Source organism: Macaca fascicularis, chromosome 7 (genome assembly GCF_037993035.2).
Source record: "Macaca fascicularis isolate 582-1 chromosome 7, T2T-MFA8v1.1".
NCBI lineage: Eukaryota > Metazoa > Chordata > Mammalia > Primates > Cercopithecidae > Macaca > Macaca fascicularis.
In genome coordinates this window covers 87,501,151-87,514,066 of record NC_088381.1, presented here as the reverse complement: position 1 = coordinate 87,514,066, position 12,916 = coordinate 87,501,151, and the positions used below count along the sequence as shown (strand labels likewise).

The following is a 12,916-nucleotide window of genomic DNA, read 5'->3' as shown; positions in this document are numbered from 1 at the left end:
CTTCATCTATTTATGCAATAAAGTGAAATTCATCTATGACTTGCTTCAAAATATAAAAAATGGTGGGGTTGGGCACGGTGGCTCACACCTGTAATCCCAGGACTTTGGGAGGCCGAGGTGGGCGGATAACCTGAGGTCGGGAGTTCGAGACCAGTCTGACTAACATAGAGTAACCCCGTCTCTACTAAAAATACAAAACTAGCCGGGTGTGGTGGCGCATGCCTTTAGTCCCAGCTACTCAGGAGGCTGAGGCAGGAGAATCGCTTGAACCTGGGAGGCAGACTTTGCAGTGAGCCGAGATCGCAACATTGCACTCCAGCCTGGGCAACAAGAGCAAAACAAAACAAAACAAAACAAAAAGATAGCATTTATAAAGTGAATGCTATCATTTGGTAAACTCACTGTTTAAAATTTATTTCTCGTCTTTTTAATAATCGCCATCCTGACTGGTGTGACATGGTATCTCATTGTGGTTTTGATTTGCATTAGATGCTGGTGAAACTGTGGAGAAATAGGAATGCTTTTACACTGTTGGGAGTGTAAATTAGTTCAACTATTATGGAGGACAGTGTGGCTATTCCTCAAGGATCTAGAACCAGAAATACCATTTGACCCAGCAAACCCATTACTGGTTATATACCCAAAGGAATGTAAATCATTCTATTCTAAAGACACATGTACATGTATGTTTATTGCAGCATATTTTCACAAAATTTTCAAATTACTCTAGTTCCAATAAAAACAGAGACATTGCTAATGCTAATAGCAATGAATTTCTAATTTAATTAATTCCTAGTTAAGGGAAACTATTAAAGGCACATAGCATTACATTTCGGTTAGGATTGTGATATTATGTGCTGTAGAATCCCACCTTAAATTTTGTTTAAAATATAAAAAATAAAGCAACTATTAATATAACTTGGTAATCAACTATTTAATACACACATTTCAAAGTAACAGGATAGTATTAAAAATTCTTTGTTTTTTCTTTCTGGTTTACAGATCCTATAGACTTTCCCTGCACTGCTGTACAAATTGACAGAGAAATACCTTTAACTGTATAAAATGGCAGAAGTGAACATTTCAGTAAATGTGGAAATAACGTTAGTCAATTGAAAAAGTGTAAAGTATCTTGAGTTGGCTGTCAAAAACTGGGATTTGAACATTGATTATATGACTATTTTGTGACCTTGAACAGATTACTTAGCTTTTGATCAAGTCACCAATCTCTTCAGTCTTTTAATTTTTAGGTATTTCTCTTAGAATAAAGAAAAGAAAAGAAAAAAAAAACTTTTTAGTCTGCACAGGCTCTGTATTATATGGATCCCTCTTCATGATAACTCACACCATGAGTTAATTAACATATTTCTCCCTGGCTAAGCCAAACTATACCATATTAGGGGATTTGTCTATGGTAGATGAATATATTCCTAAATTGCTTTTGATAATCTGGATATTTTAAAAAGTAAGAAGGGATGCTACCAAACCCAAGGCAGACTTTTATTTGTTTCCTGAGATCTCACAATTTGAGCTACTTCTGCTATGCTTATGAACTAAGTTGACGAGCAGTCCTTCTGACAAGGAACAGTCCTTCAGACAATGCCCAGCTCAGAAGTGTTCGAAGGAGCTGATGTGATACTCCAGACTTTACAGAGAGAGAGTGTCATGGTTGGTGGAGAGAGTACCTCAAAATGCCAACAGGATAAAAGATGAAGAAGCTTTAGTTCCATTGACTAAGTCTAGACAACTGGCGATAGTATAAGTCAAGTTAATCACAGGACAAGGAGGAAAGTATCAGAGGTACACTTTCCAGGAACACAGAGTAACAGAGCCCTCCAGGAAAAAACAGAGTAGGTGATTGCAAAGGCACTTCAGGGTGGTCTTTAGAGGAACATAAAGGTGGGGTGTGGGTGGAATGGATCTGTCAGCAGAGCCATGATCCAGTATTTCACCATAGGTGTTTTACATTTTAAACTAATTTATGTTTCATCATAAATACTTTTCCATGGAGAAGATCCTTGCCACATTATATGTTGTATTTGCAATATATTGAAATTCCAATAGATTTAACTTCATACTGTACATGAAGGATATCATACAACTACTAACATGTTAACAACAAGTTGCAGAAAACCACTCAACTTCATCTTGTGATGGAGTTCTCACCCTTAAAAATTCACATTTGTTACTCCATAACTTTCTGAACATTTAGAGTTTGTTCAGCTTTTTAAAACTCATTTACTCTCTGTCATAATATAGTCCTTAGGGAACTTAATGGTCATGATAATCTATAGAACATCGTATTAGTCACACATTGAAGGCATGCTCTGATTAGACCTGCGGGTAGGAAATGACATACAAGAAGGTTAGCAATACCCTTAGATATTTTCAGAATTCTGCCAAATCATTTAGGTTTTGAGTTCAATACACTAGGGAAGGCTAGAGTATCTTCCCATTACGTAAAATACACGTTATTTTGCTTTATATTCTTTACCACTAAGAAAGAGGCACAGTTCTTGCAAGATCATTGAATGTTATATGCAGCATAAACACTGCTTCATAAATACTACTTTATATCAATTTTAGGTTGATTCATAGCATTTCCAGTTTTCAGTGAGTCCCTGTACTAATTCTGGTCTTCAGTGCAAACTGCCCTGCCATTCAGGCTATGTCAACCAGGAATCTAATGAAATGGAGATATCCATGATAAATAAGGAGATTGTGTAGATTATTTACAAAAGTCAATTAGATAAACAGCAATTACTAACTTTTAGGATTCCAGAAAAAAATCTCTGCAGAAGACAACTGCTTATTGTTTAAAACATAGATCTTAGTATGCTATTGGGTCTTATTAGGGACTAAGTACCTGACCATTGATTTCCAAGTGACTGCCTATGTGAGCACTGCTCATCATGAACTGTTATCAGATTTATTAAGTCATAATTTCTAGCTGCCACAGCAGCAAGCCATCACACATTGGAAATGGCATGTGTAGGACCATGCTGAAGGTATAAAGGCACTAGTAATTGGTATGAACAGGTAGTCTAAATCCTTTATCAAGTATTTCTCTGGCATTAATATATTTTCTTAAGCTCAATGTTATGGCCTCATGGGAGAGTTTCTATGGATGACTTCATTCTATGTCTTGGTGCAAGCCAAAAAATGGACTGCTGCTGCATTACAATTCACTCAGCTGACCTTCACAGACACTTATGAGGAAGAATTCTCTCATTGGCCAGAGCCATAAACATCACACTTAGTTATCAGCTTTAGATGGATAATTGGTCATAAGTAAAAATAAACATGAATTCGTGGGCTTTGAAAAATGGCTTTGCTAGCTTGTTAGGGGTCTTGAAGATCAAAATTGAAAATTGGAGGAAAGTAGTCTGGGAGGGAAGAATGAGGATGAACCTATGTGAGTGGGCTCTAAGTGTGTAGATTTTTGTACTTCACAGCAATGCCCATCAGGGACCAAAAACATGGACTCTCTTTTATCAGGGTTAGTCTCATACCACTACTACAGCTCCTGAATGCTTGGTCTGTTGGCAGAAGGGAGTCATGCTGCAGCCTTGTTATGGTGCCATTCCTCAGAGAGACCACATGCATTTGGTGTCAAATCAACTGTGTCACACCCCTTCCTCTGAAGGGCGGGTAGTGACTTGTCTTTATTGGAATTCATTCCTACTCCTGATATGAATTTTCCTTCCTTACCTGTATTCCTTCTCCCCAGACACAATTCCAGGGCACACAGAGTGTTCGATATATGGATATAGGATTCCACAAAGATTGTCTCTGGAATTAGAGACAAAAGTATTTACAGTGAAGAAGGTGGAATTTATTGAACTTACAGTGAAGAGGTGTGACAGTAGAGACATATCATGAGATCTGTTTTTCTGAGAAGCTTCCAGGCATAAACAACATTGGAATGGCATATATAAGCCTCAAATAAGAGACTGTTGTTGAGATTACACTCAAATTTGTTGAGATGGTGAACTCCAAAATGTAAAACATTCATTGAAACGACAGTGAATTTGTAATTTTGCATTACCAGTAGCTAAAATACTCACATATAGATAACAAAGAAGAGGCAAGGAATAGATTGGACTTTCTCCCCAACATTCCCATTGATTCACTTATGGATTTTGTGCTTCCTGCCCCAGCAATTCTAGGATTTACTATGATCTTGCTTGCTTATTATTTATTTATTTATTACTAGTGGTTTATTGAACATCTTGGTTCTATGGCTAGAAGTATACTTCAGTTATGGAAAGCTGTTAGCCAGAATCTCTTTAGCTATTGCTCTAGCTTTGTGCTCTCTTCTTCTGTGACTTCAATTATGCTTGTCTTTTTCCTGTGTGTATCTAATGCGTGTCTTTTCTTTGTCATCTTTGCCAATCTAACTGACAACGAAAAGCTTGTTTTTTTCAAAATTCCTATTTGTTTATTTTAAATTCCTATTTGTTTATTTCTCTAAATAAGAAATAGGGTTTTTATTTTTAATTGGGCATTTTTTGTCTCTTAATTGAAAATGTGACTTGTTTTCTGCTTTAAATATATTCACTAAGTATAAAATGTATGTTTCTAATGAAACTTTCATTGACAATGATTTAACATATTTTTCCCCCAAATTACTTCAAATTATGTTGACATTTTTTTCAATCTATAAGGTAAAGAGGTCTTATTATTGTCATAGAGTTGTAAAGTATGTCTGTTCTTTTGAACTCCCTGTGTATGTGCTCATTTTTCTACTTAGTTGTTGATATTTCTTTATTTTCATTTCTAATAGTATTTTGATTTACAAGGAATTAGTCTCGGTCATACGTGTTGCACATATTTTATAGTTTGCGATTTTTATTAATGTTCATTGTGGGGTTTTTGATATATCAAATCTAAAAATGATTAAGTCAGTCAATTCTATCCATTACATATCCATATATTTATGGCTTCTTTAATGTCATGATTTAGAGGCCTTACCAACTCCAAGATTATTAAAAAATCTTCACGTTCTTTTTTTCTAATGTTTCAAACTTAATCTTTGATCCAATTAAAATTTATTTTGCTTTTATAACTATATCTATGCAGATAGAAATTTACCTTTTCCTATGAATTTCATTTATATAGTAATCTATATTTCTTTAAATTATTATAAATAACTATTATTACAAATTATAATTTATATATATTTGGTTAATTTCTGGATACTATTCTGTTCCATTTATTCTTTATATATAAATATATATAATTTAATATATACATTTTATACATATTGCACATTGTGTGTGTGTGTGTGTGTATGGGGAGAGAGAGAGAGAGACAGAGAGCATGGACCAAAATATTTCACCTTGGAGCTTTTGTTATTTTTTTTAGTAAAGTTATTTCTGGTTATTTTTCTCTTGCAAATATTTCCTGTCTACTCTTACACAATTTATCTCCTAGTAACCTTTGTAGATTATTTTAATAATGATTATTTTATGCAATCAAAAGAAACTATTTCTAATCATCCTGAGCAAAACACAATTATTAGGAGGATTTGGCATTATCTGCATGTTTGGTAGTACATTTAGAGAAGCAGCTTCAGAAAATGAGCATTAGAAGCCAGACAGCATGAAAAACAGTCAAGATTATGCTTGTCTGGTAAAAACAGATGCTTGTTGACACTGAGTCTTCCCTGAATCATTGCTGCTGAAATCCACCATTATTTTACTATTGTGGTAGTCTCTTAACTGTCTGTTTGTCATTGTATTTCTCGCTTAAGATGTTAAATTAGACTTTATGCATTTTAGAATTTTTCTTTGTAGTCTGGATATTTTTAAAATTTAATTCATAAGTGTGTCCATTTTTTTGGTTTATAAAAATTTGAACATAATTTTACAATCTTTAATTTTTTTCCCTCAACATTATGTTTTTAACCTTATATATATATGTACAAAATATTATTTAACAATTTAAATCATTGAATGTATTTCATCACACTAAAATATTATAATTCCCCACTCTCTCTCTCTATATAAGTACTTGGGTTTTTTCCAGTATCTCTCTCCTTCAGTCAGTGCTGCAATATGTGTCATTTTGCACAGATGCTTATATATGTGAACGTTTTACTAAGGGGTATACACACAGAGGATACATAGGAAGATAGAGAGAAACACTAAGTAATAGGGACTCTCACCTTTAATTTCTATACTTAAAGATCACCACTTGAAACTTACATCAGAACCTGTGGATATCTATAAAACTTATTCTATAAAATATAGTTGAAAAAGACTGTTGATGTATTTTGGGAAACAAATAAATTTATATAGGGAATAAATGAGAGCCTCTTTAAATATTTGAAGAAACATAATATTGAAGTGCTAATAGATTTACTCTTTAAATTACAGATGGTAGAAACAGTGGAGCATAGATTGAACTGTCTTATGAAGCAGTGGGCTCCTTGTGATTGGAGGAAACACTCTGAGGCAAGGTGATCATTTTTAAGATTGTGTGATTGTTTTATTAACAGAAAGTTAGGAGTTGAATACTTAAATACTTCCTTTGCTGACTGATACTCAGTTAAAATCAAGTAATCTTTTGCTTCGTATGTATCCACTAGCTGGCAAAACAAACAATTTTTTTTTCTTTTCCATTTCTGGAAAATTATTTTGTGAAAAATAATTACTCCCACTGGAAAGTGACCTAAGAGGTCTAAAGGGTGATTTCTTGCTTCACCAATGAAATCAATTTTCTAGAATGAGGTTAAAAGGCTTTATATTGTATTGCCTAAAGATATTGTCATTGCTCGGTTGAGTGCAAGACGATCAGAGCCCTCACCACCTCAGGACAGGACTTGAGAGGCTCGCTTCCATATGGCATAGTGTAAGGAACCAAGTTAAAATGCGTCCAGTTAACACTATATTATAAATATTTTCAGTATGAAGACTCATAGGACAAAGTGGGAAACAGAAACAAACTAGAGGACACCAAACTGGAGAAAATAAGGAAGAAGTCAAAGACTTGGACAACTTTTCCAAAGTGTAAGTATTATACATTCATTGTGAACATATTGCTGCACTAGAGAAATAATGAACAAGATCTCTTATAGATGCAAAATCAGCAACTAGAAGATAGCAAAGTGGAAGTTATTGTTGTCTCAAATTGAAAACTCCCTCTGGAAGAACATTCCTGTTCTCCACTTCTCTGTCTATATCATTCTTCCACTGTACTGCTTTTGGGCAACCCTGGTAAGAAGAGGATCAAAATCTCATAGTCAGAGGAACATATGTTACAACCATTATCTTTCCCTTCCCTGACCCGTTTATGCTTTCTGTTCAGGGACTCTGTAGCCATTAGTTTAACAAATATTTATTGGCTATCAAAATTTGCCTCAAATGAAGAAAGGTGTAGCTATACACAGTAGAGTAATGGTCAGTAGGATATCCTTTATTGTTTGCTTCTAGGCTTATAGGTAATCAAGTATTATACATGAAAATAAAGACAAGAAAAAGTATCATGCTTATGATTTCAGAGTTCTATTGACACGTTGTATAGATAGATATTAATCTAACAGCAACCCTTTCATACCCAACTTGGTTTTACATGAAGAAGAGGGAAATCTTCTTATGGTGTATTTTGGGATCTGAAAACATTCCTGTCTCTGAGGTATAGTGGCAATGACAAAATGATTGATTCAATAATGAAGAAGCTTCTGGGTGCTCTGCAGACTGCCCAAGGAATTCAGACTTTTATAAACTCCATGTGTTTCCATAACCGCCTCTGCACTTAGAATTTTAGAAATGAAACTAGCTTTAGAGATAATCCAGTTCTATGTTTTAGGTTCAGTCACACAGCTAGAAAGTAGCAAATGTTACTTGTCTATACTATTGGGTAACTACCTTAATTATTAAGAAGAAAAGAGATATAATGTTGAATCTGATCTGTTCTACTTGCATTAAAAAAATCGTAGGAAGTTAGTTTGGAGAGGAATTTCTAGTTGTTTCTTACATTTTGAAAAATAAGACTAAAAACCTTATCATTTGTTAGATATTGAAAAGATATAATTTGTGGGAAATTTGGATATTTTCAAAAGATATATTTTTCAAAGATAAGATGATTTTTGAAAAAGGAATAATACCACTAACATTATTTAACAATTTTTTGTTAATCATGTTTTCTTCTCTTTCTTCTTCCTTCTCCTTTTCCTTCTTTTTTTTCCTCCTCCTCCTCTTCCTTCTCTTGCTCCTTCTCTTCTCCCTCTTTCTCCCCCTTTGTCCTCTTGAGCACCCTCTTTCGTCTCTTTCAATCCCCACTCCCGTGTAAATGCCTGTTATGCTCCACTCTGAAATGTAACAAGTGACATCGCCATTTCACATGTTAGAAAAGGAGTTGATGGGTGCTGATGAGTTGATGGGTGCAGCACACCAACATGGCACAGGTATACATATGTAACAAACCTGCACGTTATGCTCATGTACCCTAGAACTTAAGGTATAATAACAAAAAAAAAAAAAAAAAAAAAAAAAAGAAAAAAGAAAAGGAGTTGAGAAAAGTCAAGGAACTGTTCATTCCATTAGAAATTTTAGGAGCTGAGATTGAATCCAAGCCTGTCCCACTTTGGAGCCCCACCACTCTGTTCTATCACTCATAAGATTTAGCTTTGTTTGTGCAAAAGCATCTCCCAGTCTACTATAGGAGTCATTACTACAAGTATACAACTTACTAGTAGTATAAACTTGGGCAATTTACTTAGCCTAAGCTTCTCTGTGCCTTTGTTCCCTCAATTTTAAAATGCATATTTGAACAGTAGCTACTCTGTAGGGTTATTTTGAGCATTAAAGGAGTACAAATGCATGCCACATGCTTAGGAGACTGCTTAGAACATAGAAAGTGCTATAAATGTTATTATTATTATTTTTTATATAAAGCACATTTTCTAGTATTTGCTGTGATAGATGTATGTACAAAATACTGTGCGGTTCATTTAAGTGGTAAATCTTATCATAAATGACATTTCAATTATGGAGTATTTTTTTACTGTAATTATAACGGTTCATTATTATTATTGTATAATGAGCTGGTATATATTCCATACCCATAGTAGTAGAATCTAAATTTATTTGCATGCTCTGTGTCAAGGAAAACTTTTGCTTAATAACCTATGAAAATAAATAATGTTTTATTCTATTAAATAATCATATTTAATAGGCTTTCCACAATGAATAGAATGCTATAAGCAGTCCCTCATGGTGTCAAATTTTATCTTTTAAAATTCATAACTATAGCTCTTTAGGAATTTTTTTACTCTTAGGAATGGGAATATCTTTCTTTTTCAATGTTTCTTTGCTACCTTGTTTCCCCTGCTCATGTATACACATGATTAGACATGCCGGCATTGCCCCAAATCTTCCACATAGAAATGAGATCCCATATGGAAACTTGTAGTTAGGTCAGTTCATGACTCATTGATCCATTTACATTCTTGAGTAACTTAGGTTTCTGCATTCTTCTTAAAATTACATATTTTAACCATATGTAAACATGGAAGCCCCTGAAAGTGTAGGATATAGTTCTTCAACATCCAGGTTAAAATGACATAATGAAAGCTTAGACACAGTTTAAATACTTTTTAAATTGGTTTATGGTTACCTACACAATTTTAACTTTTAAAATATATAATATTTATTATTTTGGTCATATCTAATTAACCTGGTTCTAACAAACCACTGAAGAATATGGAGGAGTGCAGAGCTTCAATTAGTATAAGAACAAATAAGTATCTGCTGTTTACTGTTGGATACACAGAGCTAAGTTAAAAAATGTTTACTGAACCACTTCAGGAAGGTTGTGTAGGGTTTTCTCTGGGACCAAGTGGCCACATGTGTTAAGAAAATGTCAAAAAATGTTTAATGGCTCATGTCTGTAATTCCAGCACTTTGGGAGGCCGAGGCGGAAGGATCACCTGAGGTCGGGAGTTCGATACCAGCCTGATCAACATGGAGAAAACCTGTCTCTACTGCAAATACAAAATTAGCCGGGCGTGGTGGCAGGCGCCTGTAATACCAGCTACTCAGGAGGCTGAGGCAGGAGAATTGCTTAAACCCAGGAGGTGGAGGTTGTGGTGAGCCAAGATGGCGCCACTGCACTCCAGCCTGGGCAACAAGAGCCAAACTGTCTCAAACAAACAAACACATTTAAGAGGCAATTTATGTGCTAGTTAGCTTTTCTTTTCTGAGAACTTCTTATGCATTTGAAATGAACCATATGAGATATTTCCTAAAGGACCATTCCTGAAATGTGTTACAGATTTTGACAAATTCAAGTTTGTCAGGCATGTGTAGAAAGAGATAAAAGACAGAAGAAAGAGACTGAAAACACATTCTTAGTTATTGTTTCATTTATCGTTGATTGGTCTTTATGTGACAGAAGGTGAACTTTGATTAACTGTTTGTTAAAAGGTTGAAAGGGAATGTTTTTGACCTTCAGAGAAACTTTTAGAGGGTCACCATTGGCTTTTCCTTCTCTATTATGGCAAATTGCTTCTATTGTTTCCCTTCCTTCCTTCCTTCCTTCCTTCCTTCCTTCCTTCCTTCCTTCCTTCCTTCCTTCCATTTTTCTTTCTTTCTTTCTTTTTTTTTTTTCAGAGTTTCTCTCTTGTTGCCCAGGCTGGAGTGCAGAGGCGCAACCTCTGCCTCCCAGGTTCAAGAAATTCTCCTGCCTTAGCCTCCCAACTAGCTGGGATTACAGGCACCCACTACCACACCCAGCTTTTTTTTTTTTTTTTTTTTTTTTTTGTATTTTTGGTAGAGACGGGGTTTCACCTTGTTGGCCAGGGTGGTCTCAAACTCCTGACCTCAGGTGATCCACCCGACTCAGCCTTCCAAAATGCTGGGAGGATAGGCGTGAGCCACCGTGCCCAATCGCTTTTATTGTTTCTTAAAATAGTTTCAAGAACATTATGATTCTCAGTTCCACTTAGTCTTGTGTTTAAGGCTAATTGCATTAACGATTTGCTCCCGACCTACCATTGGTAATTTAATAATTATTGTTTCTTAGCACGCCCTCTCCTCCAGTCAGGCCGCTCAACTCACAGGTTCCTGAATAAAGTACATCTTTATATTTTTACCTTTGTATCTTTATTCCTGTTATTCCTTTTGCCTGAAATAACAGACTTTTCCTTCATTTTTGGCTAGCAAATTTCAAGCTTTTAAGAAGTTTTAGCACAAAAATAAAAGTTATTCGAGCTAAAACTTATTTTACCACTTTGGCATAATCTCTTTAATCTTATTAATACTTACGCTATTAAAGTATTGTCACTTATACTTTCCTGTTTCTGGTTTTATATTTTAGTTTTTTTTAGTATGTGTATTTTTTTTCTAATTATGACAGGGACAGGGATTCATATCTAATCCTCTTTTTCATACTCTTTCAACTTTCATAGGAGTCATGGGTGTTAAATACTAGTCAATTGAGTATATATATAAATATAAATAACTTAATTAAATTGACTATATTTCTTTTGTTTATAAACTAGAGGTATTATAATGCCAATCATTGTGATATTTTACTGATTTCTTTTTTTAGGTAACCGCATATTGGATACATGGCTCGCACAAATGAATCGGTGGTGTCTGAGTTTGTACTGTTGGGACTCTCTAATTCCCGGGAACTTCAAATTTTCTTTTTTGCCATCTTTTCTGTAGTCTATGTGACATCAGTGCTAGGCAATGTCTTAATTATTATCATTATTTCTTTTGACTCCCGTTTGAACTCTCCTATGTACTTCTTGCTCAGTAACCTTTCTTTCATTGATATCTGTCAGTCTAACTTTGCCACCCCCAAGATGCTTGTAGACTTTTTTGTTGAGCACAAGACTATCTCCTTTGAGGGTTGCATGGCCCAGATATTCCTCCTTCACAGTTTTGTTGGGAGTGAGATGATGTTGCTCGTAGCTATGGCATATGACAGATTTATAGCCATATGTAAGCCCCTGCACTACGGTACAATTATGAACCAGAGGCTATGTATAATTTTTGTGTCTATTTCCTGGGCGGTGGGTATTCTTCATTCTGTGAGCCACTTGGCTTTTACAGTGGACCTGCCATTCTGTGGTCCCAATGAGATGGATAGCTTCTTTTGTGACCTTCCCTTGGTGATAGAGCTAGCTTGCATGGATACATATGAAATGGAAATTATGACCCTAACAAATAGTGGACTGATATCATTGAGCTGTTTTCTGGCTTTAATTATTTCCTACACGATCATTTTGATCAGTGTCCGACGCAGGTCCTCCAGTGGGTCATCCAAGGCTCTTTCTACATTAACTGCCCACATCACAGTGGTGATTCTTTTCTTTGGGCCTTGCATTTATTTCTATATATGGCCTTTTAGCAGACTTTCTGTAGACAAATTTCTTTCTGTCTTCTACACTGTTTGTACTCCCTTGTTGAACCCCATTATCTACTCTCTGAGGAATGAAGATGTTAAATCAGCCATGTGGAAGCTGAGAAACCGTCATGTGAACTCCTGGAAAAACTAAGCTTGCTATGAAGAAGCATAATCCTGAATTAGAATGAAGATCCTCCAGTGTATCACAGTGTCATGCCAACCATCTTTGCCAGCGATATGGGTTGTTGAGTTACAGAATTGGCTTTTTGTCTTAAATCAAGGGAATTGCATCAAGTCAGTCTCTGATTCTATTTATATATAATGTTAACTATTTTTTTCATTGTTTATAATTCTAAAGTATAAATTGTCTTGAAAATATTTAGTAATACTTAAAATATTTTATAAAGAATTTAGAGATTCCAATGTGCATAAAATGTTATTGATGTTACTAAGCTTGTGATTCTCTTCAACTGAATACATGATATATTTAGACCTGACAATCAAAATGTACAGGCATACTGAATTTCTGATATCTTTACCCAATTTATTTATAACA

General features: G+C 34.9%; 1 protein-coding gene across 1 annotated transcript; it reads left to right on the top strand.

Moving 5' to 3' along the window:
- The first annotated feature begins 6,795 nt into the window (after window positions 1–6,795).
- LOC102126432 (olfactory receptor 4K1) lies at window positions 6,796–12,664 on the top strand. The gene is made up of 2 exons (XM_015453305.3): window positions 6,796–7,013; window positions 11,557–12,664. Exon 2 carries the CDS (start codon window positions 11,576–11,578, stop codon window positions 12,509–12,511), a length of 936 nt encoding a protein of 311 aa, XP_015308791.2. The 5' UTR covers window positions 6,796–7,013; window positions 11,557–11,575; the 3' UTR covers window positions 12,512–12,664.
- The last annotated feature ends 252 nt before the right edge of the window (window positions 12,665–12,916 follow it).

What these genes read in the sequence shown, in the direction of transcription:
- LOC102126432 (XM_015453305.3), top strand. Translation starts at nt 11,576, where the DNA reads ATGGCTCGCACAAATGAATCGGTGGTGTCTGAGTTTGTACTGTTGGGA.